Genomic DNA, 27,371 nt, shown 5'->3' with positions numbered 1-27,371 from the left:
CCCAGGGGTCCCACCCTCCTGGCCCACCTGATGATACGGCTGTGGTGGAAGCACTCTCGGATCCCCAGCTCCACCGCCAGGTGGGCGGCCGACCAGCTGGGGTGGTTGCGGATGAGGTCGGTCAGCTGCTGGAGGACCTCCGTGTGCAGGACGTGTTTGGAGCTCTCGTAGAAGGGCGGCAGCTGTGAAGAATACTGCTGGAAGTTCACGAGGGCATCCGCCTCTGTCTCCAGCTGGAAGAGTCTACAGACAGGGGACACAGAAGACGACACGGAAGTGAGCCGTGTTGGCCCACACCCTGGCTGGAGTCAGAAGCCCTGGGTCTCCTACACGGGTGGCTGCCTGCCTCTGGCCGTGCAGTGACCCACTCCGGCTGGACTCCCCACTGCAAGCAAACATAGGCACGTGTGCACACACACACCTCCAAACGGAGCTAGGATTTTATTTTTGTTTGAAAAGATTTTCTTTTTTAATAAGCATATTTTATAATGCTTTTACATTTTATTTTAACAAAGCCCTGTCAATCCACTTTCTTAAAAAAAAAAAAAGATTTTATTTATTTATTCATGAGAGGCACACAGAGAGAGGCAGAGATATAGGCAGAGGGAGAAGCAGGCTTCCTATGGGGAGCCCAATGCGGGACTTGATCCCAGGATCCTAGGATCACACCCTGAGCCAAAGACAGATGCTCAACCGCTGAGCCACCCCAAGTGCCCTCATATCCACTTTCTAATTTGACTATGAAATTGGAAAGCCCCAGCCTCAAGTCCCCGGCCCTCACACACAGCAGGAAGTAAATAAGCATTTAACTTAAATGTCCAGCAATGGAATATGATCTAAATTGTGGCACATCTATGTCATGGAATATTATGCAACCATTAAGATGCAATGTTAAAAGAATAGTGAAATGTGATTTTGTAATGCTAAATAAAAAAGCAAGATACAAATCTTACATGATACAATGTGATCTAAAGTGTGTTAAAAAATATGTCCAAATGTACACGGTAGCACAGTAATTGAAATGTTCTTTATCTGTTCCTGAAGTTTCTGAATTTCCTACAATGAATTTATGTAATTTTATTTTTATTTTTTTAAGTAGGGTCCATGTCCATTGCAGTAGGGTCCATTGCAGAGCCCAATGTGGGGCTCAAACTCATGACCCTGATATCAAGACCTGAGCTGAGATCAAGAGTCAGACGCTCAACCAATTGAGCCACCCAGGTGCTCATTCACAATTATTATAATTTTTATAATCAGAGAAAAAACTTGTGGGGTTCTTTTTTTTTTTGAAAAACCAGTAAGATGGTGTCTTTGCCCTCTAACTCCCCCAAAGGAAAAGAATGATCATCATAAACCTTGTTCATTTCTAAAGAGTTGGGTTTAAGTTCCAGGTTTGCTATTAAGCTGCTGTGTGACCTTGGAAAAATGCCTTCCCTCTCTGAGACCTATTTATTTGTTTTTGTTTTTGTTTTGTTTTGTTTTAAAGATTTTATTTATTCAAGAGAAACACAGAGAGAGAGGCACAGGCAGAATGAGAGGCAGGCTCCCCGCAGGGAGCCCAATGCAGGACTTGTTCCTGAAACTCTGGTCTCACACCCTGAGCTGAAAGCAGACGCTCAACCTCTGAGCCACCCAAGCATCCCTCTGAGCCTTATTTGATACAAGAGACTTCTTTGTACCTGTCCCACCCACCTCACAGAGGTACTACAAGGATCAAATGAGATAACCAATTAATAGTACTTTTTTTTTTTTAAGATTTTATTTATTTATTCATGACAGAGAGAGAGAGAGACACAGGCAGAGGGAGAAGCAGGCTCCATGCAAGGAGCCCGACGTGGGACTTTATCCCGGGTCTCCAGGATCACACCCGGGGCTGAAGGCGGTGCTAAACTGCTGGGCCACCAGGGCTGCCCGTAATAGTACTTTAAAAACAGATAATCATGGGATGCCTGGGTGGCTCAGTGGTTGAGCACCTGCCTTTTGGCTCGGGTTGTGATCCCGGGATCCAGGATCGAGTCCCGTACTGGGCTCCCTGTGAGGAGCCTGCTTCTCCCTCTCTCTCTCTCTCTCTCTCAGTCTGTGTCTCTCATGAATAAATAAATAAATCTTAAAAAACAAACAAACAAACAGTTAATAACAATGATGGTTGACATTGAAGATTCTTGAAGGTCTGACCAGGGCTTTCAACATGGAAGACCCAGGGCCAGCCAGGGTCTAGCAGAGGTGGTGCTCATAAAGTGTTGGCTCAACAAGGCTCATCTATTCTTTCCGAGAGTGCAATTGTTTAGTAAGCTTCTACTGAGAGTGCATTCTGCACCTGCCATTGTTCTAAATGGAAGGGGTAAATGACAAAACAGATGACACGCCCTGCCTTCCTAGAGCCCCTGTTCTTAAGGGAAAGATCAACAAATGCGTAAGTTACAAATCAAAATAAGAAAGTACAATAAACAAACCGCCAGGGAGTAAGTGCTAAAGAACAAACAAACATAGGAGGATATGGGAGGAAGTCTTCCCTCATTCTCCTTGGCTGGTTTTGTTTCATCTCGCCAACCTCTGCACCGCAGAGTGCTTCATGTTAAACGTTGCTGCCATGTCAGATATGACACTAAATGACAACTAAATTATAACACCAAATGACACTAAAAAGGACACTAAAAACTGATCACTGGATCTCACATTAATAAAACATTAATGACCTTGACAAAGTACTTTTGGTGGAAAGGTGGGAACCAGAGCCTGACAGGAGAGGGTCTGAGAAGGTATGGGATGTAAGAAATTGGAGAAGCAAGTATAGACGATACTTGTGAGGGGTTTTGCTGCAGAGGGGAGCAAACAAAGGTAGCTAATGGGGAAAGTGTAATCAGGCATCTAAATGCTAGTGAGACTAATCCAGAAGAAAATAGGATCTTCCACTCCCACAAGGACAGACCTGGTAATGTGAACCAGACTGCCTCCTAGGGACAACTAGAAATGCTGGACAAAATGTAAAAGGCATCTGCTTGAGGCGCTGGACACCTAAGCAGATAGAGATGAAGTGTCAGGTTGGAAAGGATTATGGAAACCCAGGATGTGAGCCTGGTATTTAGGGCTGCTGTCACTTGAGAGGCTGGAGGGATATACCGTAGCATCGGCAACCTCATGGGCTTGGGGGACAGAGATCAGAGGCCAGGGGAGGGCTCTGATGAACCCTCTTACTGTGGGTGGGGGTCCTGAACTAAGGCCTAAGTTGATCCACAGTAGACAGACCCTCCCAGAGACTGTAGCTCAACTCCAAATAATTTCAGTTCCAGAAAATGGACTGAACTCACCCTCACTGATAATGTTCCCAAGTACGTGGGAGAAGCAAACATATAAGAAACATTAAGAAAAAAAGAAAGAAGAAAAGAAAGAAAGAAAGAAAGAAAGAAAGAAAGAAAGAAAGAAAGAAAGAAAGAAACATACATTAAGCCAGGCTTCAAGGTCCAGCACATTATCAAAACTCACCAAGCACAGGAGGAGATACTACATGACACTAAAGAAAAACAACAGAAACAATGTACAATGGAAACACATCTGTAACTGGGAGGTGGAGAGCTGGAGGGGGCTTGCAAATACTGAAGTCATCTGACGCAGACTTTATTTTTTTAAAGATTCATGAGAGACACACACAGAAAGAGGCAGAGACATAGACAGAGGGAGAAGCAGGCTCTCTGTGAGGAGCCCAATGTGGGACTGGATCCCAGGACTCCGGGATCACGCCCTGAGCCAAAGGCAGAGCCTTTGCTGCTGAGCCACCCAGGCGTCCCTGACACAAACTTTAAAATAACTATGATAAGGGGTGCCTGGGTGGCTCAGTCAGTAGAGCATGAGACTCTTGATCTTGGGGTAGTGAGTTCGAGCCCCACATTGGGGGTAAGTTGGTAGAGCTTATTTTAAAATATAAATAAATAAAATAACCGATACTATTCAAGAGGATAAAATAGAAGATTTAGAATTCAGGCAATGACCTTGAAACTGGTGTACCTGGGTGGCTCAGTCGGTTAAATGTCTGCCTTCGGCTCAGGTCATGATCCCGAGGTCCTGGGATGCAGCCCCGGGTTGGGCTCCCTGCTCAGCAAGGAGCCTGCTTCTGCCTCTCCTCCCTGCTCAGGCTCTCTCTTGCTATCTCTGTCACTATCTCCACCTCTCTCTCTCTCAAATAAATAAATAAAATCTTTAAAAACAAAAAATAAGGGGATGCCTGGGTGGCTCAGTGGTTTGGTGCCTGCCTTTGGCCCAGGGCATGATCCTGGAGTCCAGAGATCAAGTCCCATATTGGGCCTCCTGCATGGAACCTGCTTCTCCCTTTGCCTATGTCTCTCATGAATAAATAAGTAAAATCTTTTAAAAAATAATAATAAAATGGGGCACCTGGGTGGCTCAGTCAGTTTAGAGTCTGTCTTTCCCTTGGGTCATGATTCCAGGGCCCTGGGATCCAGCCCTGCATCAGGCAACCTACTTAGCAGGGCACCTGCTTCTGTCTCTCCCTCTGCCCCTGCCCTCTTTCTCTCTAATAAATAAATAAAATCTTTTAAAAATAAAATAAAAGTAAAAGAACTTGAAACTAGTTTAAACATGGGAATTACAGAATTAAAAAATACAATTGCCAAAATGAAGAACCTAGGGGTCAGGTATAAAAGCAGACTGGACAATGTTAAAGAGAAAACTAGTGAACAGGAAGACAGGACAGAAAAGAGAGTAAACAGAATAGAACCTGGAGAGCCAGAGGATGGAAAATGCAGGAAAGTGGATAAAAGGCATAGAATACGTAATGAAGAGATCTACCATACAGATAAGTGGAGTCACAAAAGCAGAAAAGAAAAGGAACTAGAGAGAAGCCATATTTGCAAGGTTGATGTCTGTGAACTTTTCAAAATTGATTTTTAAAAAATGTCATGGCCATTGAAAATATGTATGAGCCCTTCTGCACACATGGGTGTGCACACACACATACAGAAATCCACTTAGGGATCTTGTAAAGGTTTTAGAACAGGGCCCCCAAGCTCTGATGCTGCTCCCATTGAAACATGAGGTCTCATATCATTATCCCATGACGTCTCTTTACCTTTTAATATGGCTCTGCAATTGCTTTACCAATAGACTATTCACAGAAATGATGCTGCCCTAGTGTCCCAGGCCTTAAGAGACTGGAAGTTTCTACCTCTTTTTTCTTGGGACCCAGCTATCATGGCACGGGGAAACTGACACAACCCGCAGGGATGACTCTTGGTCCTGGACCCTTAGCCCTGGATGAACTCCCAGTCAACAGCCAGCAGCAACTTGCCAGTGGTGAGTGAGTCATCTTAGGAGTGGATCCCACAGTCAAGCCACCGTAGCTCATGCCACGTAGAGTGGAAGAGAGCTTTTCCCACTGAACTCTGCTCAAATTGCAGATTTGTGGGCTAAATAATAGATCGTTGTTTTAAGCCATGAAGTTTTGGGATGGCTTGTTACACAGCAGTAACTGAGGAGGACATGTATTGGTCACATATTGCTAAAACACAGTAACAATTGACACATGTACCATATTACAACGACTATAAACAAAATGTGAAGAAAAATACTAAAAACAACAGAGGAAAAATTTATCTTCAAAGACTGATGCCAGCTTCTCAGCAGTGGACACCAGAGATAATGGAATCACATTCTCAAAGAGCTAAAGAAAAGTAAATACCAATGAGAATTCTGTAGGTAGCATGCTTCCCTTTAAGTCTGAAGTTAAAGTAAAACCTTTCACTAGTCAGGGGTGCCTGGCTGGCTCAGTTGGTAGAGTATGTGACTTTGGATCTCAGAGTCCCATGAGTTCAAGCCCCACGCTAGATGTAGAGATTACTTAAAATAAATAAGTAAAATGTTTCTAGTCAACAAACAAAGAGAAAAAGAGAGAGGCTTTGTCATTAGCAGACCTATAAGATAGGAAATATAAAAGGGTTTTCTTGAGGTAGAAGGAATTTTATCCTATATGGATGGTCTAAGATCCAGGAAAAAAAATGAAATGGTAAATATGTGGGTGAATCTAAATAAGCATTGGCATAATGTCTTGCTGGGTTTAAAATAAAAGTAGAATTATACACACACACACACACACACACACACACACACGTATATACACACATCTGGGAAGAAATGGGGTTAAAAAGTCCTAATTTCTTGTTCTGGAAGACACTAAAGTACCAATTATACTTCAGTAAGGCCAAGGATGTGTATTACAATCTCTCAGGTTCTATCAAGAACTGTGAAGGTTTCAGATTTTGCCCTACTTGCAAACCAACAAGTTAGCCCGACACAGTTTCATGAATACTGGCAGAAGAAACAAGATTCTTGGATCAAAGACAAAAGGCAATTTATTACAGCCACAGCAGTGGCCAGTTTCAGCATTTGTGCCAATTCCCTGGGATCTAGTTCCCACAGGGTGACACGAAGAGGGCCAGGTGACACCTGCTCATGTTGTGCTAGGAGAGAGAAACCCTGAGTGTAGAGAACTTGAATCTTCTACCATGGTTAATAAGCAGATCTGTCGAAGCTTTGCTCTGGAGGATGATATGATCCTTATTACCCAAGAAAGTAAGCAAACCTCCCCTCTGCTCCAGGGAAAGACCTGATCTCTATCTTCTAAGGGTGCTTGCTACGCAAATATCCTTGTAACGATAGCCTGGAACAAAAGAAGTCAATGTCTCTGCTTGCAAGATGTACAGACCCAGGAGAAACCCACGAACTGCCCCCCAACAGCTATCACTAAAAGAGAATAACAGAATACATAACTTCCAAACAGACAGGGAGGGAACAAACAAGATCATAAGAAAATGCTTGATCATGAATTGCAAAACCATTATGCTAAGTGAAAAACAAAAAAATCATACAACTACACGCTGTATTATTAAAAGGCAGAACCAGAGTACTAGAAAGCAGATCGGTGTTTGCCAGGGGCTGTGGTGGGTGCAGGGGACTTGGTGCAAAGGAGCATAGAGGGAATTTTGGAGAACACAGAATGTTCAGTATCTTGACTGCCATGATGGCATGTGGGCACACACCTGTACCAAAACTCACCAAATGCTACATTTCTATTCTTTCCTTTTTTTTAGATTTTTATTTATTTATTCATGAGAGACACAGAAAGAGAGAGGCAGAGACACAGGCAGAGGGAGAAGCAGGCTCCATGCAGGGAGCCCGATGTGGGACTCGATCCCAGAACTCCAGGACCACGCCCTGGGCCAAAGGCAGAGCGCCCAACCTGAGCCACCCAGGTGTCCCCCAAATGCTACCCGCTATGGTAAATTTCATTTTTTGAAAGCTGCATCTGAGTAAAGCTACCTAACACAGAACAAAAAACTAGATGCATACGAAGACAAAAAGAAAATAAAATAGGCAGAACAACAAGAAAATAGCAAGATGACAGGTTTAGACTCAAATATATCAGAATTATATTAAGCAGAAATAAACTAAATGTTCCAAGTCATTATAAGGAATAATAGACAAGGATAATAGGAGGGAAAGAAAAGACAACTCCACATTCTTAACATTAAAATACAAAGAAATTTTATATATATATATATATATATATATATATATATACACACCCATATAGATATATAATATATATATATTATGCAATATAATACTAATTTTTTATTTTTTTAAATGTTTTTTTTATTTTATTTATTTTTATTTTTTTATTTATGATAGTCACACAGAGAGAGAGAGAGACAAGCAGAGACACAGGCAGAGGGAGAAGCAGGCTCCATGCAGGGAGCCCGACGTGGGACTCGATCCAGGGTCTCCAGTATCACACCCTGGGCCAAAGGCGGCGCCAAACCACTGAGCCACCCAGGCTGCCCGATTTGGTTGTTTTAAAAAATATCCTTTTTAAAAAAAATTTTTGTCAAGTTTGACTTAATTTTGAAGCTTTATTATGAAGTGCGCATTTAATTTATAATTGCCAGATTTTCCTAGTGGGTTGAAACTGTTACCATTATGAGTTGTTTCCGGTAATGCTTTTTGTTTCTGGTAATGCTTTTTACTTTTATTCTGCTTTGTCTCATATCCATATAGCTTCATGGGCTTTTTAAAAAATTAGTATTGGGATCCCTGGGTGGCTCTGCCTGTCTCTCGCTCTGTGTGTGTCTCATGAATAAATAAATAAAATCTTTTAAAAAATAAAATAAAATAAAATAAAAATAAAACAACCAAATCATCCATAATTCCATAAAAAAAGCCCAACTAAACAAATCTACCATCACACTGAAATATTTTAATAACTTTTACTACTCATAAACAATGAAACAAAAAAAAAGTCCTTATTGGATCTAGAATCAGTAAACCTGACCTGGCAGGCATATATGACAACACTATTCCCACCAGCTACAGAATACACGTTCTTTTCCAGCCACATGAACCAAAGTCAGAAATACTGGACATAAGCTGGGCCATAAAGTACACATGAGCAAATTTCGAAGAAAATATTTGGACCATGTTCTCCGACCATGATGAAACTAAGCAAAAGATGGATAACAAAAAGAGAATGAAAAGTTTCCCATACATTTGAAAATGAAGCAAGATACATATAAGCTATCCACAGATCAAGCAAGCAAGAGGTCATGGGGAAATTTAGGAAATGTTCTTAGTCGGTGGTAATGTAAATATTCTGTATCGTGTGAAGGAACCTTCCACCTCTGAACTGGGCAGAGGAGCTTATAGCAAACTAGCAGCCCCACTAGGCTGGGCAGAGCGAAGCCAGCATCCAGAGTTGTCAAGGAGGCCAGAACTTGAGGAAACCCCAGGGAAGTGAGCCCAAAGCTCTGCATGCAATCTTCCCTCCTAAGCTAGGCAGAGCAGGATGTCAAGAAACGGAACAGAAAACAGCAGCAGAAGAGGACCCACAGTGGAGCGGAAACTGTGGCGGTCTTTCAGTCCTTGCGACACAGACATTCAAGTTCAAGGCCCGCCAGGTGGAGGGACCGTGGTAAACCAAGGCCTTCAGCTGAGGCCTGAGAACATTTACCCCCTGACAGTAGGGGTGATGACCCAGGAGTCAATTCCAGGCAGATAATCAATCTAGTCACCAAAGGCAAAACAATAAAGTTTCTGGAAGATACTACAGAGAAATATCCTCGACCCCTCCTGGTAGAGAAGGACTTTGCTAAACAGTACATGAAAGCAAACGGAAAAGATGAGTGACTCTAACTTCCTTGAGACTAAGAACTCTTGTTTATCCAGAGACAGTGTGGAGAAAGCACAACAGCAAGCCACTAGGGCATGGCTGCAACACACGTAACCAACAGCAGGTGTGTACCTGAAGAGAGATGCTAAAGCTCTGTAAGAAAAAGAACCCTATGTTTTAAGTGTTCAAGGGTACTGGAGCAGCTACTTCATTGAAGGGCCAAATGGTTCATCAACTTATCCACAGGTGCTCAAACTCGTATGTCACCAGGCCAAGGCACACCAAAGCCACAATAACACACCACAACACACCCAACAGAATGATACTCTTTTTTTAACTAGCAACACTAAGTATCAGAGGATATGAAGCAACAGGAATCTCCTTCACGGCCAGGAGGAAACCAGATGGGCATTATCCGCTGAAGTTGAGGAGGTGTATGGAGTCAGCTCACCAATTCCACTCCCTGAGTCTTGCCTGACAGGCGTGCATATGCGCACCAGAAAAAGTAAAGCTGCCCAAATCCCCATCAGTGAATGAATAGAGGCTGTGATGTAGTTAACACAGTGGAACTGTCCTGCACAGAAGTCGGACTGGTTATATGCAAAAACATACATAAATCTCACAAACAGAGGCACCGGGCGGCTCAGCGGTTGAGCATCTACTCTTGGCTCAGGTTGCAATCCTGGGGTCCTGGGATGGAGTCCCGTGTTGGGCTCCCGGCAGGGAGCCTGCTTCTCCCTCTGCCTCTGTCTCTGCCTCTCTCTGTGTCCCTCATGAATAAATAAATAAAATCTTTAAAAAACCAATTAATCAAAAATAAAATAAAATAAAATAAAATAAAATAAAATAAAATAAAATAAAATAAATAAAAAACCAATTAATCAATCTCACAAAGTGCTGAGCAAACAAGCCAAGCACAGAAGCAACTGCCATACAAGCCAGGTTCAGGGTTACCTTTGGAGGGCAAGGGAGCAAAAGAGGGGGTTTCTGGGGCACAGCAGTGTTTTGACACGATTGCTGGTTCAAGGTATCTGTGATGCGTCACTGAGCTATGCGTACTTTTCCATGTGTGGCATAGTTCCCTATTTTTAACCAATTTAGAGAGAGAACAGGAGGAGGGAATCAGGGACAGCTGAATAGAGGCTATGCCTGGGGAGGAACGTGGAAGCAAGAATGAAATTTAAAAAAAAAAAGAGAGAGAGAGAAGACAGCTCACTTGTATAGCAATGGAAAATACCTAGTCAAGAGGGGAAAGTCGGGGAGGAGAGAAGAAAGAAATGCTGACTTGATGTCCTTAAGGGGATGAAGGGATGCTGACCTTGATGGGAAGGGACCAGCCTCTACAGTGACAACAGGGAGGCACAGTGTGTGGGTGCAGGTGTGGGCAGCACAGGGTGGGGGTGCTCACCAGCTACAGGTAAGCAGAGTGGGGGAGGAGGGAGAAGGAAGGAGGAGGAGAAGGGAGGAGGGAGAGGGACAGAGGAGGAGGTAGAGGAGAGGGGGAAGGGAGGGAAGGGGAAGGGAGGGAAGGGGAGGGGGAGGAGGAGGAAGGGAAGGAAGAGGGAAAGAGGAGGAAGAGGGAAGGAGAAGGGAGGGGAGGAGAGGAGGGAAGGGAGGAGGAGGGAGGGGAGGAAGAGAAAGAGGGAAGGAGAAGGGAGGGGAGGAGAGGAGGAGGGAGGAAAGGAAGAGAAAGAGGGAAGGAGAAGGGAGGGAGGGGAGGAGGAGGGTGGGGAGGAGGAGGAAGAGGGAAGGAGAAGGGAGGGGAGGAGAGGAGGAGGGAGGGGAGGAGGAGAAAGAGGGAAGGAGAGGGAGGGGAGGAGGAGGGAGAGGAAGGGAGGGAGAGGGGAGGTAGGAGGTGAAGGACAGGGTGCAGCCAGCCTGCTGAGGAGTGAAAGCAATCAGCATGGAGGGGAGCCCCGCCAGCCATTGGAGAACTGGAATTAACTAGTGTTGGGTTTTTGCCAAGCAAATGTGACAAAGAGAGAAGTGAGAAAGCAGGGAGGGTATGCAAGGGTGTGATCATAATGACAGGCAAGAAATGAAGCAGGGCAAGAAGTGAAGTCTGTGAGAGGGACAGACCGTGGCAGGGACAGGGACCATGGTGGGGACAGGGACCGCGGTGGGGACGGCTGGGTCTGCGGCTGCAGGGAGAAGAGAGAGATTTCTCTCCCAGTCACAGGATGGTGTGAATTTCAAGGCTGGTGGGCAAGGGCCACCCTTCCCATCCCACCTCCAGACCCAGTGGGGGAAACACCAGAAGAGAAATCGCTTGAGGCCCTCAGGGGAGAACCAGGTTTGGTTTAGAGCTAGGGATGAAAGAGATTCAGAGAAAAAGTGGAGGACCTGCAGGACTCATAAAGCTGTCTTCCCTTTCTTCTAGAACTGCGCCCCCAGACAAAAGCCAGCCGGCATCAGCTCTGGGGAGCCTCTGCCTTGGCTGGAATGGCCTGTGGATGAGCCTGGGGCGGGGGGGGGGGGGCAGTGAACTTCAGGAAATAGCACACAAATGTGTGTCTGTGCAGTTGGAGGTGGAAGGTTTCCCCAGGACGTTCAATGAGGTCCTGGACCAACAAATGGGCAAAGAACCATTAGGCTAGAGAGGTAGCTAACTCCCCCGCTTCAGAGCCGAGCACCAGCCCTCCCTCACCGGTCCTCCCAAGGGCTCCTCCTCCATCCCTGTCACTCTGTGCCCACCCCTGATGTGCCTCTCCCTGCAGAGCCCTCTCTCCAGGTGAAATCTGCCTCCCCCTTTTAGGTCCATCTCCCACCCAACTACCCCCAGAGGCCCCTTCCAACCCTTCCTAGCAAACATGCGTCTACCTTCAGTGGACATGGGGTCAATCGCCCACTGAACAAACACTCAGCATGGACCTGCCAAGTGTCTGGCACCGCAATGGGCATTAAGGGAAATGACTCAGACCCCGAAGCTGTCCCTCAGGAGCCCTGCGGTCTAGTGGGGAGACAGATGTACAAACAGACACAAGGTGCTCCAAGGCAAGGGGGGCCGACAGAAGTACGGATCTGAGGGGGAACCGGCTCACAGAGCAGGGCGGTAGGGAAGCCAGGACAAAGAAAGGAGTGTGAAAAGGTGAGGTCTGTGTGGGGGAACCTAAGACTTTTACTTGTTCCCATTATAACAGTTATCCCCCTGCAGGCTGCTTAGGGACCTACCTTTTCTGGCTACTGCCTGAGCCCCTGGAGGACAGAGCTGCTATATTCAGCTCTGCTGGGAGAGGCTGGGCTGTGGGCTGGATAAATGGGGAAGGAGCAAGCACAGGGTCCAAGGCCGGGTCCCAGGCCACTCAGCATGTCTGAGGAGCTGACCAGCAGCTCCATTTTGGAGGGCATCAAAAACCAGTCCCATTTCCAGAAGCAAAGATCACATGTCGCACGTGCTTTGATCATTGTTTCTGGGATCCCTGGCAAGTGCAGCCCTGTTTCTGCTGAGATACCAGTGACGAGCTGGCAGGTTTCATCAAATATCACATGCCACTAGCAAATGTCAGTAGTAAATGATTAATTCGTAGCAGGAACATTAAGTATGGGTGATTATCATCACGTACACACACTGCTACCAGGGACCACGCTGGGGCCCACACAGAAGAGCCAGGGCTCTGGACCATATCCCAGGCTGGGGTGGGCAGGTGGGGAGCAGGATGAGCCCGGGGGAGGAGAGTCCTGCCCAGTGCCACACTGCAAAGTGGCCCTAGTGGAGAGAAGGAAGAGGTGGGTCTGGAGCTAGAATGCTGGATCTGAACCCCAACTCCATGGCTCACCAGCTATGTGAGTTGGGCAAGTTACTGAAATTCTTTGAGGGGCGTTTCCTCCTCTGTAGGATGGGGTAATACCCCCACTTCTGGGCTGTTTGTGAGCATGTGCTCAGTTAATATTTAGACCCTGATGCCTCACACACAGTAGGAGATACTATTCTTGTTGATGTTGCCCTCAGTACCCACCAGGGCCCGATCTCTCCACCCAGTACGGATACTGGGGATAAGGGGTCACAGGTGGTTAGGTAATAAAACCCAAGTATTCAGAAGATGCTGACTCCCTCCCCTCCCCCCCCCCAAGTGCTGCGGCTGCATGAGGAACAGGGACATATCTACCTAGAGCCTGAGCACACCTCGGCATTTCCCTCGTACACAATGCTGGACTCTGGGGAAGTTTGGAGCCCTCCAGGCAGAAGGGGACCTTTAAAAGACAGAACCCCAGGTACCTAGGTGGCTCAGTGGCTGAGCATCTGCCTTCAGCTCAGGTCGTGATCCCAGGGTCCTGGGATCGAGTCCCGCATTGGGCTCCTCACCAGGAGCCTGCTTCTCCCTCTGCCTGTGTCTCTGCCTCTCTCTGTGTTCTCTCATGAATAAATACATAAAATCTTAATAAATAAATAAATAAGGAAGGAAGGAAGGAAGGAAGGAAGGAAGGAAGGAAGGAAGTAAAGACAGAACCTCAGGGGCACCTGGGTAGCTCAGTCGGTTGGATGGCCAACTCTTGATCTCTGCTCAGGGCACGATCTCAGGGTTCTGGGATCAAGCCCCATGTCCTGTCTTGGGCTCCCACTCAGCAGGGAGTCTGCTCCAGGATTCTCCTTCTCCCTCTGCCCCTCCCCCTGCTCACGTTATTTCTCTGTCTCTCTTATAAATAAATAAATCTTAAAAAAAAAAAAAAAAAAAAAAAGAACCTCAGCACCTAGAGGAAGTCTAGTAAACCAAACCTTTCTTCTAGAAACTTCAGGGGGCTGGGAGCAGCAGGGAGACCCCGGAGATGGCTGCCCCTAGAAGCCCAGGCCCTCACTCTATGGTCACACCCCAGGCCTTGGCATTGCTATTTCTGCAACTCATCATAACCTCCCCTCCTGCTTCCCAGCTCACCCCCTTGACTGCCTTGAATCCAACAAGCCTCTAGTCATGGAGGGGGGACGCAGCACACATCGGGCCTCTGCCAATACTGCTGAAGCTGTGTGAATACGTCACCCTCATGGCACAAACCTATGGGTGCCAGGCTCCTTGCTGGGTGCTGGGGGTTGTACTGGGGCAAACAAGACAGACACAGCTGCTACTCTCATGGGGTTTGTGGTCTACCAGGAAGGCGGTCTACTGAGCATGGGGATGGAGTACTACAGGACACGAAGCAGCAGTGCCTACTCTAGCTTGAAGGTCAGGCAAAGGTGAGCAAAAGTGAGGCAGGCCAAGAAGGGGTGAATATTCTAGGCCAATGACATAAAAGTCTAGGTGAAGGCTGGAACACAGGGTGGTAAGAGCTGAGACCAGGGGGGAGAGCAAGGCTTGATCACATGAGCCCTTTCAACCTGAGCTAAGCAGGTGATAGGTTAAGGAAATAGGGAGTTCTTCAAAAAGTGAAGCAGGGGAGTGAGCGATCAGATTTGTCTTCTAGAAAGATCACTCTGACAGCAACTTGGAAGAGGATGTGAGGAGAGCAAGACTACAGGCCAAGCAACAGGCTGGGAAGCAGAGTGCAGCTGGAGTCTGTGTGTACAATGACCGTGGCCTAGAAAGAGAACCAGCAGCAAAATGGAGAAAACAAGAGCCCGGATTTTGGACTGGCAGGTGGCTGGGATACAGACCACACTTCCCAGCCTCCCTTGCAGTTAGTTGTGGCCATGTGACTAGGTCCTGGCCAATGGGATTCAGATGGAAGGCATGTGTGCCACTTCCAAGAAGCCCCTTAAACCTTCCTGCTGACTGGAAAGGTGGCTGTGATGCCTGGATCTGGCGTGGCCATCTGGGACCATGCAGTGGCCTACAGAACGAAGGCCACACATGGTGGAGCAACAAGACAGCAAGAGCCTGGGCCCCTGGGGACTCGGGGGGAGCAGAACTGCCACACCAGCCCCCTCTGCAGCGGTTGTCACTTAGGAGAAAACTAAAATGCCATCCTGTTTGGGGACTATTGTGTTGGGCTTCCTATCACTCAAGCCAAACCCAAACATAATTGATGGAGAAGGAACAGCAGATTCAAGATATGTTTGGCAGGGGAACCCAACCAAATTCAGTAATGACCTGGATCTGTGGGGGAGGGAGCCCGAAGAATCAGGGATTGATCCCAGGCTTCTGGGCTGCACAAGTTTGTACAGGGATGGTGATGCCATCTGCTGAAGCAGAAATGCTTGGGTGGGAGCAGGTGAGAAGAAGAAAAAGAGTCCAAAGCCAAGTGAGGGATGTCAGGAATTCTGAGAGGAGATTCGTGCTTGGCTTGAAACCCCACCCAACGCTCCCTGTTCTGTCCAAACACACAGAAAACACAGCGGCATAGAAAAAAGAAATGGCTTAGGAGCCAGAAGACACAGATTCTGTTTCTTCACTGCTTCCCATGCAACCTTGAATGACTCACTTATCCTCCTGCACCTCCGTTTTCTTATCTGTAAAATGGGATACTGCCTTCCTTGCTTACCTCGACAGGTCATCGGAGGACGTGCTAATATACCATACGTGAAAGTACTATAATGTGCCCCCCAATTAAGGGTAGTAAATAAACATGTAGCTAATAAACTGCTGGCAAAGAGTTTAACTCCCTGGGATGGAAGTCTGCCTGCAGTGGGGCTTGAGCTTGCTGGGACAGATCTGGAATCCTGTTGAGGGACACTGACAGCTGCCAGGACTTGGTGATGGCAGTTGGTGGAGCCCCCAGGGCAGCAACTGAAAAGTAAGGCTGAGTGGCCCTCCAGAGAGTGGACCCACTGCCCTGCTCAGCTGTGCATTCCCATCAGCAGCCCTCAGCTTGTGAGCCTACAGAGGGGTTCCAGAGCCACAGGTGGAAACCTGCCCTGTCCTGACCAAGACCAGCCAGATGGCCATCAGCTCAGGCCCACCTGTGCCCACAGTGTGCACCACCTCTGTCGTGTCAAAACTGGTGTCCGGACTAGCTGCTGAGCCCAACAGCCCACTGTGGAGGCTTCCGCCTCAGTTCCCTGTGGGACTAGACATGAATTCTCCTGATTGGCCTCCTCCACTCTCTTCCTGTTGGGTGGATCCTGACTCCCAGCTTGCCACTTTCTGAGACTCCTGCTGCCACGCCTCCTCAATTGGAATGACCCCAGAGGTTCCCTCCAGCCTCAATTTTTGCCAAAGCCCTGCGCACACTGGGGATCCAGTCCTGGGGCCATCAGCCCTTGGGTACCCCCCGACCCTCCTTGCCTCTGCATGTCTAGAACGACCTTACCCACTTTCCTCTGCCAGACACATTCCTACTCATTCCTCCAGGCTCCAAGTAGCCCACCAGGAAGGGCTTGCCCACTTCTGTCCCCAATGTCGGCTCTGCCACAGCTCTCTTCACATGCTGGTTACAATGCCTGCCTGGCATGTGGCCTCCACCAAAGACAGCACGTCAGGGCACAAAGCATATCTGGTCATCTCGCAGCACCAGCTGGGTCTGGCCCAGGGCCTGGGACTCCCAAGCTACTGCAGGTGCCTGGTGCCCGGTGAAGGGATGGATGGCTGGGTGGCAAGATGGGTGAATGAATAGAGTAAGGGAGTAAGGCCCATCAGCACTTGCCCAGCTCAGGGCCGGTCTGCCAAGCTCCTCTGGACCCTGCATTTTGGGTGCCTGGCCACTCATCTGCCCTTCTGCCAATCACCCTGCAGCTGGCTCAGATCCCTCAGCCCTGTTCTGACTTCCTACCATTTCCTCCAAGCCCACGGGAGACCCAGCATGTCCTGAAAGGTGACCACTGTCTACCCCTTTATGGTCTCCTTAACACATGTTGGCTGGTCCCTACAAGGACAGTCATGCCTTTAGAGAGCCAGGGCTGGGACGCCTGGGTGGCTCAGTGGTTGAGCATCTGCCTTTGGCTCAGGTCGTGATCCTGGGGTCCTGGGATCGAGTCCCATGTCACATTCTCCATAGGGAGCCTGCTTCTCCCTCTGCCTGTGTCTCTGCCTCTCTCGCCTCTCTCTCTGTGTCTCTCATGAATAAATAAAATCTTAAAAAAAAAAAAAAGACCCAGGGCTATAGGTGATCCCTGGGCCTTATCCAATTTGACCCTTCTCAGCTTTTCCTCCATCTGCAGGGGGTCAGCCTGACCCATCTTCTATCCTCATGCCCCTGCTTGGGGGACCCTGATGGGCCAGAAGGTGCAGAGTCTAAGAGGTCCTTCTCCCCACCCTCTCCCACCCTTTTCCAGAACCCTCAAATGTTAGGCCCACAGAAGCTGCTTTTTGGCCAGGGGACCTCCAGTCTGAGAGGTCAAAGGAGAGAAGCATGTGTGGCCACTGACTGTCACCCACCGGAATCCACTCTGTGAGTTCCTGGGGTTGACGAGAATGCAGTCCCAGGTGCGATTGGGAATGTTCTGGAACAGAATCAGCTGCCCTTCATCCCGAACCCGGGCACTTGAGGTGTAGTCCGCCACAGCCACCTCCTTCACCCGGAACGGGTTTGAGAACAAGTTGGTGACACTACTGAGGGTATTGACCAGGCGGCCGAAGAACTGCATCTTCTGTGGGGCAGGTGAGGAGGCCCCGCCGCCTGCTCCCTCAGTCTGGAAGAAAATGGGGTCTCTGGTCAGCCGGGCGTGGTCTCCCATGCCCACCTCACCACGCACAGCAGTTTCCTGCACGGGCTCCCAGATGGCTCCCCACCAGTGCTGTTCCTGGATCCTGTGCCAGGAGGGACCTGGAAAGGAGAGGGGAGAAAGAGAGACGACACTGAGTCAGGGTAAGAAGGCCTGAAGTTACAGAGTGGCCACCACACACAGAGGCCCAGGACTGTCCCACTTCCTGGCCAGTGTCCCCATCAGGGCCTCAGCCTCCTCTTCTGGAGCATGGACCATATTGCTCCAGGAGGGATGGCAGATGTGAATGCACATCACAGATGACCCTGTCCTGTCCAGATGGAGGGGTTCTCCCCTGTGAAGTCAAGCACTGACATTCTAGCATTCAGAAAGCGTAGCATGGGGACACCTGGGTGGCTCAGTGGTTGAGCGTCTGCCTTTGGCTCAGGTTGTGATCCCAGGGCCATGGGATCAAGTCCCACATCGGGCTCCCTGCATGGAGCCTGCTTCTCCCTCTGCCTGTGTCTCGGCCTCTCTCTCTTTCTCTCTCTCTCTGTGTCTCTTATGAATAAATAAATAAAGTATTAAAAAAAATTACAAGAAAAGAAAAGGAAGCTTGGCCTGAGTCATTCCAATTCCACAACTAAAACTAGTGTCTCGTCTCGACCAGATACAAGCAGGGGACCAGGATCGTCCCACACCCTGTCGGGGGTGGGGGGGCAGACTGTGGGCATGGGCCTCCAATGTCTGGTGCCTTTCTCACTGCCTTGCCAAGGAGCTCGGAGAGGACACGAAACCGAGTGCTGGGTTCACGGAAATGAACGTGAACGAAAAGACTCAGAGACAGCGACTGCGACGGCAGCGGTGCGTGGGGATGGAAATGTTATGCTGCAGATTCAAAGGGTCACAGTTTCTGCTGTGGAAACTGTCCTCAGTTCAGGTGATAGAATTCGATGTCTCATATTTTCCTAGGTTCTCAGCAAACGTACTGCATTCCTAAGGCCGTGCCACCAAAGCTGTGTGACATTTAGACAGAGGCCGCCCTCTGGTTCTGTGCCAGGAAGTCACCTGCCAAACAGGACAGGGCACAGGGCAGTGTGGGCACCCCGGAGGAGAATCAGCAGTCAGGGGACTCGTCGCACTCTGGGCCAGCTGTTGAGGAGAGAATCAAGCTTACGGATTAAAGGAATAACAAGAAGCCTCAAAGAATCACCTCTACAGGGAGGAAGAGCCGATAATGATAATTGTACCAGGAAACGTTTACTGAGCACTTACTGGGCAGCAGGCCCTGAGCTAAGCACCTGATGCGACTGTCCCCTTTCATGCTCTGCAAGAGGCATAGAGCCGGAGCAAAACTGCTCCAGTCCTTACCAGCTGTATGTCCTTGGGCAAGTCACTTAACCCCTCTGTGTCTCTATCTGTAACACAAGAATCACAACAGTGCCCAGTAACAGAACCTGGCAGATAGTAAATGTTCAATAAGCATTAGTGCTCTTTGACTACCCGCCCTTTGACACACGAGGAAACTAAGGCTTAGATCGCAGAGCTTTGAAAGCATCCCAGAGCTTTGTAAAGTCCTTCCTCTTATGATCGGTAGTAAGACGTGGTGTGAGCAGAGAATGAGCCTCAATGTCCCCTTTAAAATGAGGACAACGCTCAGGGCACCTGAGTGGTTCAGTCAGTTGAGCATCTGACTCTTGATTTTTTGGCACAGGTCGTGATCTCAGGGTCATGAGATCAAGCCCCACATTGGGTTCTGCACTCACTGTAGCATCTCCTTGGGATTCTCTCTCCCTCTGCCTCTGTCCCTGCTCTATCTCTCTCTCTCTCTAAACATTTTTTTTAAAAAATGAGGACAATGCTCCCCTCTAATGTGCTATGAGGATTACATGGGAACATCCTTTTTTTTTTTTTTAAGATTTTATTTATTTATTGATAGAGACACAGAGAGAGAGAAAGAGGCAGAGACGCAGGCAGAGGGAGAAGCAGGCTCCATGCAGGGAGCCCGACATGGGACTCGATCCCAGGTCACATGAGAACATTCTTAAGAATGTTTAGACCTGTGTCAAGTTCCTTCTTTCTTCTGCACTCGGGAACTGAGAGGACAGAGGCGCTGGGGTCCCCACGCCCTTCTCCAGAGCCAGGGGAGAAGGGAGGGACCCCAAAAGAAGACACGGGAACTGGTCCCTGGAAAAGAAACCCCCAAGATGGAAGGCATGGCATGCATATCAGTGTGCCTTGTACAGAACCAATCTCTATACCGACATTACAGGAATTGTAAATTGTGATACGTTTACTCCAGAGATACCGCATGGTCATCAAAAGCCATGATTGTGAGGGTTACAGGTCAGGAAGCACGTGGTGGCAGTATGACCCTATGATATCAGGTCCATGACACTCCCGGGGGTGTTTGTGGGCTGCTAGGCCCCTGCCTCCCTATGTAGCCTCTCCCAGTAGGTCCTACTGACCCTGTCAGCTCCACACCATGCACAATTACAGAAAGCAATGGAGTCTCGAGCCTCCTTCCCTCTCCGGGTTGATTTATCTATTTGCTATGTCCTTCCTCTCCCTCATCCTCCTGCCAGACTGTACACTTAATCACACTAATCACGCCAAACCCTCGGGTACCTCTCTCTGTGCTCTGGCCCTGGTCCAAGAACTTTACAAATACCAATCTTTCATCTGGACCATTGCCCCAGGGCGCCTGGGTGGCTTAGTCGGTTGAGCATCTGATTCTTGATTTTGGCTCAGGTCATGATCTTGGGGTTGTGAGACAGAGCCCCAGTTTGGGCTGTGCTCAGCAGAGTCTGCTTGAGATTCTCCCTCTCTCCTTCTGCTCCTCTCGCTGCTTGCATGCTCTCTCTCTCTCTCTCTCAAATAAATAAGCAAAATCTTTTTAAAAAATCTGTACCACCACTCTATGAAATTGTCACCATTTTTTTTTTTTAAGATTTTATTTATTCATGAGAGATACAGAGAAAGAGAGAGAGAAGCAGAGACACAGGCAGAGGGAGAAGCAGGCTCCATGCAGGGAGCCCAACGTGGGACTCGATCCCAGGACCCCAGGATCATGCCCTGAGCTGAAGGCAGACGCTCAACTGCTGAGCCACCCAGACACCCCAAATTGTCACCATTATTATCCTGGTTTTACATATGATTATCCTGGTTTTACATATGAGAAAATCAAGGAACAGAGAGGTAAAGTCATGGGACCTACATCACACAGCTAGTAGGTAAAAGAGCAAGAGTTAGAGCCAGACAGCTGGCTCTATATAGTCTCAGCTTTTTTTTTTTTCCTTTTAAAGATTTTATTTATTTATTTGAGAGAGTGAGAGAGCACAAGCAGGGGGTGCAGCAGAGGGAGAGGGAGAAGCAGACTCTCTGCTAAGCAGGGAGCCTGATGTGGGATTCAATCCCAGGGCCCTGGGATCATGGCTTGAGCCAAAGGCAGATGCTTAACTGAATGAGCCACCCAGGCATCCCTAGTCTGAGCATTTTAAGGACAGGTGCTCAGTCTTTTTCACCTCTGTACACTCGCCCCTGGCACAAGCTCGCCCCTCAGAAAGTCTGTTAAAACATAATTTAACTGAATAAAAATTATGCAGCAAAAAAAGGGTGATAGAAAAAACATTAAAATATTCTGAGGATATTGGGTTCATGGGCCATTTTTTTTCTTTTCCCTATTTATCAAATGGATGGAAATATGCTGTTTTTGTTTTTGTTTTGTTTTTAATGATTCTATTTGTTAAAGACAGTAATAAGAGTGTAGGCTGAGCCCCTGGGGCCCCCAGCTAGGGAGACGGGGTTCCCTGGGGGTCAGGAACAGCTTAGAAAAGCAGCACAGAGGCTTCCCAGAGAACAGGTGGGAGGCACCAGGAGAGAGGCTCACAGGCAGTTGGGGGTGGGGGGTCGGGGGCACCAGCACCCACGAGCCCACTTCGGGTAAAGGGAAGAGTCACTGAGGGGATGACAATCCTCCCCAGTGGAGAGACACCTTCCTCACGGGTCCCCAGGGGCTGGTGGTTTAGGGCCACCTTCCACACAGTGACGGCAGCCTGGCCACCAGAAGGACAGACAGGTCTGGCTCCCTCCCAGCCTTCTACGGTGGGCGTCGGGGTGAAATGACACAATGGAGGGAAAGTGTCCAGGCCACCGGCCGACTGTGGGCACAAACAGGGGCCATTGTTATCACAAGGTGGAAGAAAGGAAACTAAGCCCCCTGGGTCACATCCTGGAACGATCATAACAGACCAGCCCGGAAAGAGGCAAGTGAGAAGCAGACAGGGTGCATGCTTGTGCTTCCTTCTGGCTTCTGTGCTCTTCCTCCCATCCCGCCCCTGACCTGGGGGATGGGGGCAGGTTCTTTCCAGCACAGCCAGCGGGGAGGACCCACAGTGGAGGACCCACAGCCGGGGAGCAGGCCCCCCCCCCCCCCGCTTCCTCCCCTTCTCGCTTCTCACAGCCACTTGCTCTTGACCTCCCTGCCTGATCAACACCTGCTTTTACCTGCTGACAACGGTTCTCTTTGGCTCCTCACCTGGGCTCGCTCCCTCTGCCTAAATAACAGGTGACACAGCTGCCACCAAGGTCATATGATAGAGGCTGTCTGCTCCTGGGCACCTGAGGCTCCAAGCAGCTCTCTGCTGCCCCAAGCAGAAAAGCCACAAACCCAAGAGCTTCTGTGGCGAAGGGGGACACGGACAATTCTGCTCATCCACTCTTGCAGTTCCAGGTGTCGGTGACGTCTTCCCTACCGTGAGGCGTGAGGCGAGAGATTTCTGGCCTGTTCTCCTAACTTCTGCTCTACGGTCAAAGGTCCAGCCTGCCTGCTTGATTCCTTCAGGGAAGGCTTAGAAAGCAGCTGCTGGGGAAGGCAGCCCCAGAGGAGAGGAGCCGTCAGGCAGGAAGGACAAGCATTCGTGTCCTCCTTCGAGAGATGAAGTAACTGAGGCCTGGGGAGGCCTCAGATCATGGGTGTTGGAAGGGCAAGTGAAAGTGAAACATGTTGACATCCGCCAAAAAAGAGAATGAACAAAAAAGCCATAGTGGGGTCAGAGGGAGATTAGAACCAGCAAATGGCATCCTTGGTGAGTTCCCCAGAAGTGGTTGATTGGGTTCATAAAATGAGTAGTCACAGGGGGACCCAAACCCAGTCCCTGTCCCCTTGGTTGTGGGGGGAAAGAGTCAGGAAAGGATGACTACCTGAGGTGACTCCTGAGCTGAACTTTGCAGTGGGGACCGGGGCAAGAGGCCTCCCCACAGACGGAGCAAAAGAGAACGTATGTATTGGAGGGCATGGGGACAGGAGCCTTCGTGACCTGTCCAGGAATGAGCATTTTCATCGGGCTTGGGCAGTGAGGGGGAACGCTGGGCACAGCCATGCTCAACATGAATACTGAGCACCCCAGAGCCATTTTGCCAGCATCTGCTTTAGATCCATGCTCAGAGCCACCCGGTGACGGTGACGTGGGCTCTTTTGCAGAGGCTACAAGCTCAAGAAGTGCAACAATGGACGGGGAGCAAGTGGCTGGTTAGAGGGGGGACTGGGGAGAACCCCGCCCTCAGATGTCTGGTTCCACCTCCGCTGTGAATTCCCCCAGAGAGATCCCAGGCAGGTCTCAAGCAAGAGGAAGTGCAAAGCTGCCAGGCCCTGGGCCCCCTTCCCCCCACCTCCTCCTCCAAACAGTTCTCTTTCCGAGAAAGAGAGAGAGTTCCTGAATTTTCAAACTTTCTAGCCTGTCCTACCTGGAATATCCTCCCCTGCCCCCTTCACTCTCATCTCTGCCAAAGCCTCTGCTCATCCTTCAATGCCCAGCTGCTCCCCATGAAGGCTCAGAGCACCAGAACTGGTCCCTCCCGCAACACTCCCAGCTTGCACTACAACACCAGGAGGACCAGGTCCACCGCACCCCCTACAACCCCCTCTGTGCCTGCCACAGGATGCAAATCAGATGCTTACACCTGCCCAGTGGCTCCTCATCATCTTTCAGAGAAAGCCCAAGCTCCAGGGTGGGGATATAAGCATCCACATGACCTGGTGAGCCCACCTCCTGCACCCCTACTTCAACCACACTGCACCAGAGCCTTCTAGAACATGCCACTCTCATGCCCCCATGTACCTGCACACGCTCCTGCCTACACTGTGCTGCCCACTTTGCTCCTTTCACTGTTAGACAAACAAATAAACCCTTCCTGTCCTTCAGGAGTGACTCACGAGCCATCTTGTCTAAGAATCACACCTGTGCTTCCCCTACATTCAGCCCTGGGGGTACCCTCACATTGCCCCGTGGTTCCCCAAAGGAGCATCCATCCTGAGATAACAATGGTGTGTCTGTTGGTTTGGGTTGCCCTCTTTCTTTATTTGTTTTATCCAACCACATAGCCTGCTGTTCGGAACAGTGGCTATTTCATAAATGTTTGGTGAATGAGTGAGGACAAATGAATAAACCCCTGGAAGCCCACGGGGCCGGCACCATCGAGGCACCCTCCCCTCCTCTCTTACTCCCTTGACAGTGGTACCAGGCCACACTCCCTATTCCCCTCACTCAGAGCTGCCCAGCACATCACCATGGTGGAAACTCTCAGGAGAGTACTTCCTGGGCACTTGCTAGGCTTCCCAAGAGGCAATGAGCTGTGATCTAGAAAGTCTGGTTTTCTACACCTGAAGCTCATAGACTGAACTTATTCAGGCTCCCAGCAGAGTAACTCTAGGAGCCCTCTGCTTCCCTCTCGACGAAGCCTGGCCAGAGGGGCAGGACAGTTGTCCAGGAGGTGCGTGACAGGATCCTACAGGCAGCCAGGCCAGGAAGCTGACCTCACAGGACTGGCCTTGTGGGGGATCCTGGGAGTTGGAAATCAGGCTTCCCGAGCCCCGGTTGCTTATGACAGGATGTCCCGTGATTGGAACAAGTGGCACGGGCCAGCGACCCCCTCCTGCGCAGCTGATGTCTCCCCCATCCACTGCCCGGGGCCGGATGGTCAGAGCACCCAGCCCAGGCAGAGCACGGCCGCCTTCCTTCCTTCGGCCCCACCAGCCGTGCCTCTCTCGGCACAGCAACGCATCACCACACCCCAGCCTACACCCTCTCCCAAGGCCACCCCGCTTTATGGTTGGCACAGGGTTCCCACACCTGGTAGCTGCCCCCAAGCTCACAAATGCCCGTGAAGGAAGGAAGGTGCTGGTGTTATCCTGTTTGGCACCAAAGGAAACTGAGGCCCAGAGAAAGGAAGTGGGAGATGTTGCCTGGTGGTGGGACATGTGGCTGCTTCTTTAGACTCCAGAACTATACTAGGCAGAGGGCCTGCAAACAGTAAGTGCTCAATTAGCACATGGGAAAAGACTGGATGAAAGTAAGGGTGAGGTCAAATGTCCTTTCTGTCCTCCATCCGAACCTCTGGACCTCCAAAGCTGCCTCCAAAACACAAATATTCCTCCAGTGTTCTCTCTGACCCCAGCTCATCCCAAACTCTTTCCTAATGTGAGTGAGGAATGAGGAAGGGCTTGCCCCCATTACTTTACACACCAAACAACACTGTTACGTTCATCCAGACCACTGAGCACACAGCGCCTCACCAAGTGTCTGAGATAATAACCACGTTTAATCCTCAGAACACTCCAGAGTGAAAGTGCACTTCTACCCATAACACGTAGGAAACTGAGGCACAGGGGCTCATGTAACCAGCGTCTGAGCCCTGTTAGTTAGCATCAGGAGCACCACCCCAGCATCCTCACACCACCTTCAGGAGGAAGCCTGAATGGAAAGTGGCTGAGCGGCTTTTGCTTTTCAGCCTCTGGTCCTCCAAACACTAAGGCTCGCATCTAAAAATGCACCGCTGTCCGTATGAGCCACAAAATGCCCTTCTGGAAAGGAAAAGGTGTCTTTTTCGTTTGCTCTGCTCAGCTGGACCACAGCTAGCAGCAGACTGCCCCAGATGGGTTGCTGGAGCTCTCAAGGACAGGAGACACCAATAACTTGGAGAGATCTTTGGACTCGTGCCTAGGGACAGGGTGGCCCATTTTATGATTCGCTCTATAGATACTTATCAAGGACCCACTCTGTGGCAGACATTGCTCTAACTGCTGAGACTCCACTAGTGAACTAAACAGACAAAAATCCCTGCCCTCCTAGATCTTCTATTTTAGCAAGGTCTACAAATAATAGAGAAGATAAACAGGCAAAACATATATAGGTTTTAGATGCTGGTTAGATGCTGAGAAGAAAAGGAAATCAAAGACGGGAGATAAGATGTGTCGAGGTAGAGACTGAAATTTTAGGGTGACCAGGGTAGTCCTGACCAACAACTTGACCTTGAATAAAGACTAAAAGGAAATGAGGCCAAAAACTGTAGGGATATCTAGGTGGAGAGTTTTCCAGGCAGAGGGAAGAGCAAGTGCAAAGGCCCTGGGGCTCCAAGAACAGCAAGGACGCCAGTGAAATCAGAGAGGTAAGAGAGGACCAGGCAAGTACAAGTGAGAGTAGCCATTGCAGGTTGGAGCCAAGGAGCAACATTAACACATCATTGGCTGGGATGAAGGGTGTTGAGAGGCTTCTAGAATAATTTCACAGCTCCAGCCAGAGCAATGGAAAGAATACTGCCATTTCCTCAAGATGGGAAAGTAAGTGGGAGGGATATTGATGGAAGGTAGGGAAGAGTTGAAGGGGAGATCTATCAGGAGCTTAATTCTAAATATCTTTGATTTTGAAATGCCTACATTTGAGGTGTTGAGCAAGCAATTATATAAGTGAGTCTATCATTCACAAGAAAGATCTAGACAGGACTGGAGATATAAATTTGGGTGTTGTCAAAGTAGAGCTGGTACTTAAAGCTATGAGACCGGATGAGATCACCTGAAAAATGAGCATAGATTAAAAAGAGAGAGAGAGAGAGAAGAGGAATTTCAGGCAGGGACCTATTAAAATGTTCTCCCAGGAGCCACCCTCTACAAAGGGAAGCTCATAACAAGGCCTCTTCTCCCCCTCCACACATGCCCCACACAAGGGTGCAGACGCGCACGCACACACAGCGCTTCCTCTATTTCTTGGTGATGTCATTCTGCTGAGTGAGAAGAAAATTCTCATTGAGGACACTGTCACCCAATGAGAAAGTCATCAGTGGAAGGGAGAAAAGGTGCCCTGGGCACTGAGACAACAGCAGGATGATCACACAGGCTCCGGTGTTATCAAGAACTCCTTTCAGGGTGCAACTCCAGTCTCATTAACTGGTGTGACCTCAGGCAACCCATTTGCCCTCTTTCTTATGTTCAATAGCAATAACATAGGCTCCTTTGAGGGTAGCCCAGAACGCAATAAACAGCCCCAGAGCCCCATAAACAGCCCGTTGATATTTGTTAAATAAATGAGGAATGAATGAATAGCAAAAGCAACAACAGAAGAGCCCGACTCATAGCTGCATGCACACAGAGGTCCTTCTACTTGTCTTTCCCTCCTTTTGTCATTTTATCCCCTTCCCTTTCCTGGCTGTGACACAAGAGCAAAACTATGCACTGGTACAGAAACATGCCAGTTACAAAGCTTTTGCCTTCTACATTTTCTCAAATTTCCAATCTCATGGCAGCCTTATGAGGGCAGGAAATACAATCCCCATTACAGGCAAGGAAACTGCAACTTGGAACAGAAAACAGCCTCCAAACTCCAGGAACATTTTAAGGCAGAGACAATAACAAAA

At 49.0% G+C, this 27,371-nt stretch overlaps 1 protein-coding gene across 5 annotated transcripts in view; it reads right to left on the bottom strand.

The window, feature by feature from the left end:
- PLA2G6 (phospholipase A2 group VI) overlaps window positions 1-27,371 on the bottom strand; it is a 59,851-nt gene that overhangs the window by 31,399 nt on the left and 1,081 nt on the right. For 4 of the 5 annotated variants that reach the window (XM_041756061.1, XM_041756060.1, XM_041756065.1 and 1 more), the window contains exons 2-3: window positions 17,419-17,806; window positions 28-243 (exon numbers count right to left, since the gene is read on the bottom strand). In XM_041756061.1, coding sequence (XP_041611995.1) covers window positions 28-243; window positions 17,419-17,717 — 515 coding nt within the window. In that variant the 5' untranslated portion in view covers window positions 17,718-17,806. The remainder of the gene's footprint in view (window positions 1-27; window positions 244-17,418; window positions 17,807-27,371) is intronic. The other variant, XM_041756062.1, reaches the window with a different exon arrangement.

Source organism: Vulpes lagopus, chromosome 5 (genome assembly GCF_018345385.1).
Source record: "Vulpes lagopus strain Blue_001 chromosome 5, ASM1834538v1, whole genome shotgun sequence".
NCBI lineage: Eukaryota > Metazoa > Chordata > Mammalia > Carnivora > Canidae > Vulpes > Vulpes lagopus.
The sequence above is the reverse complement of the archived record's forward strand: the minus strand, read 5'-3'. Positions and strand labels throughout refer to the sequence as shown.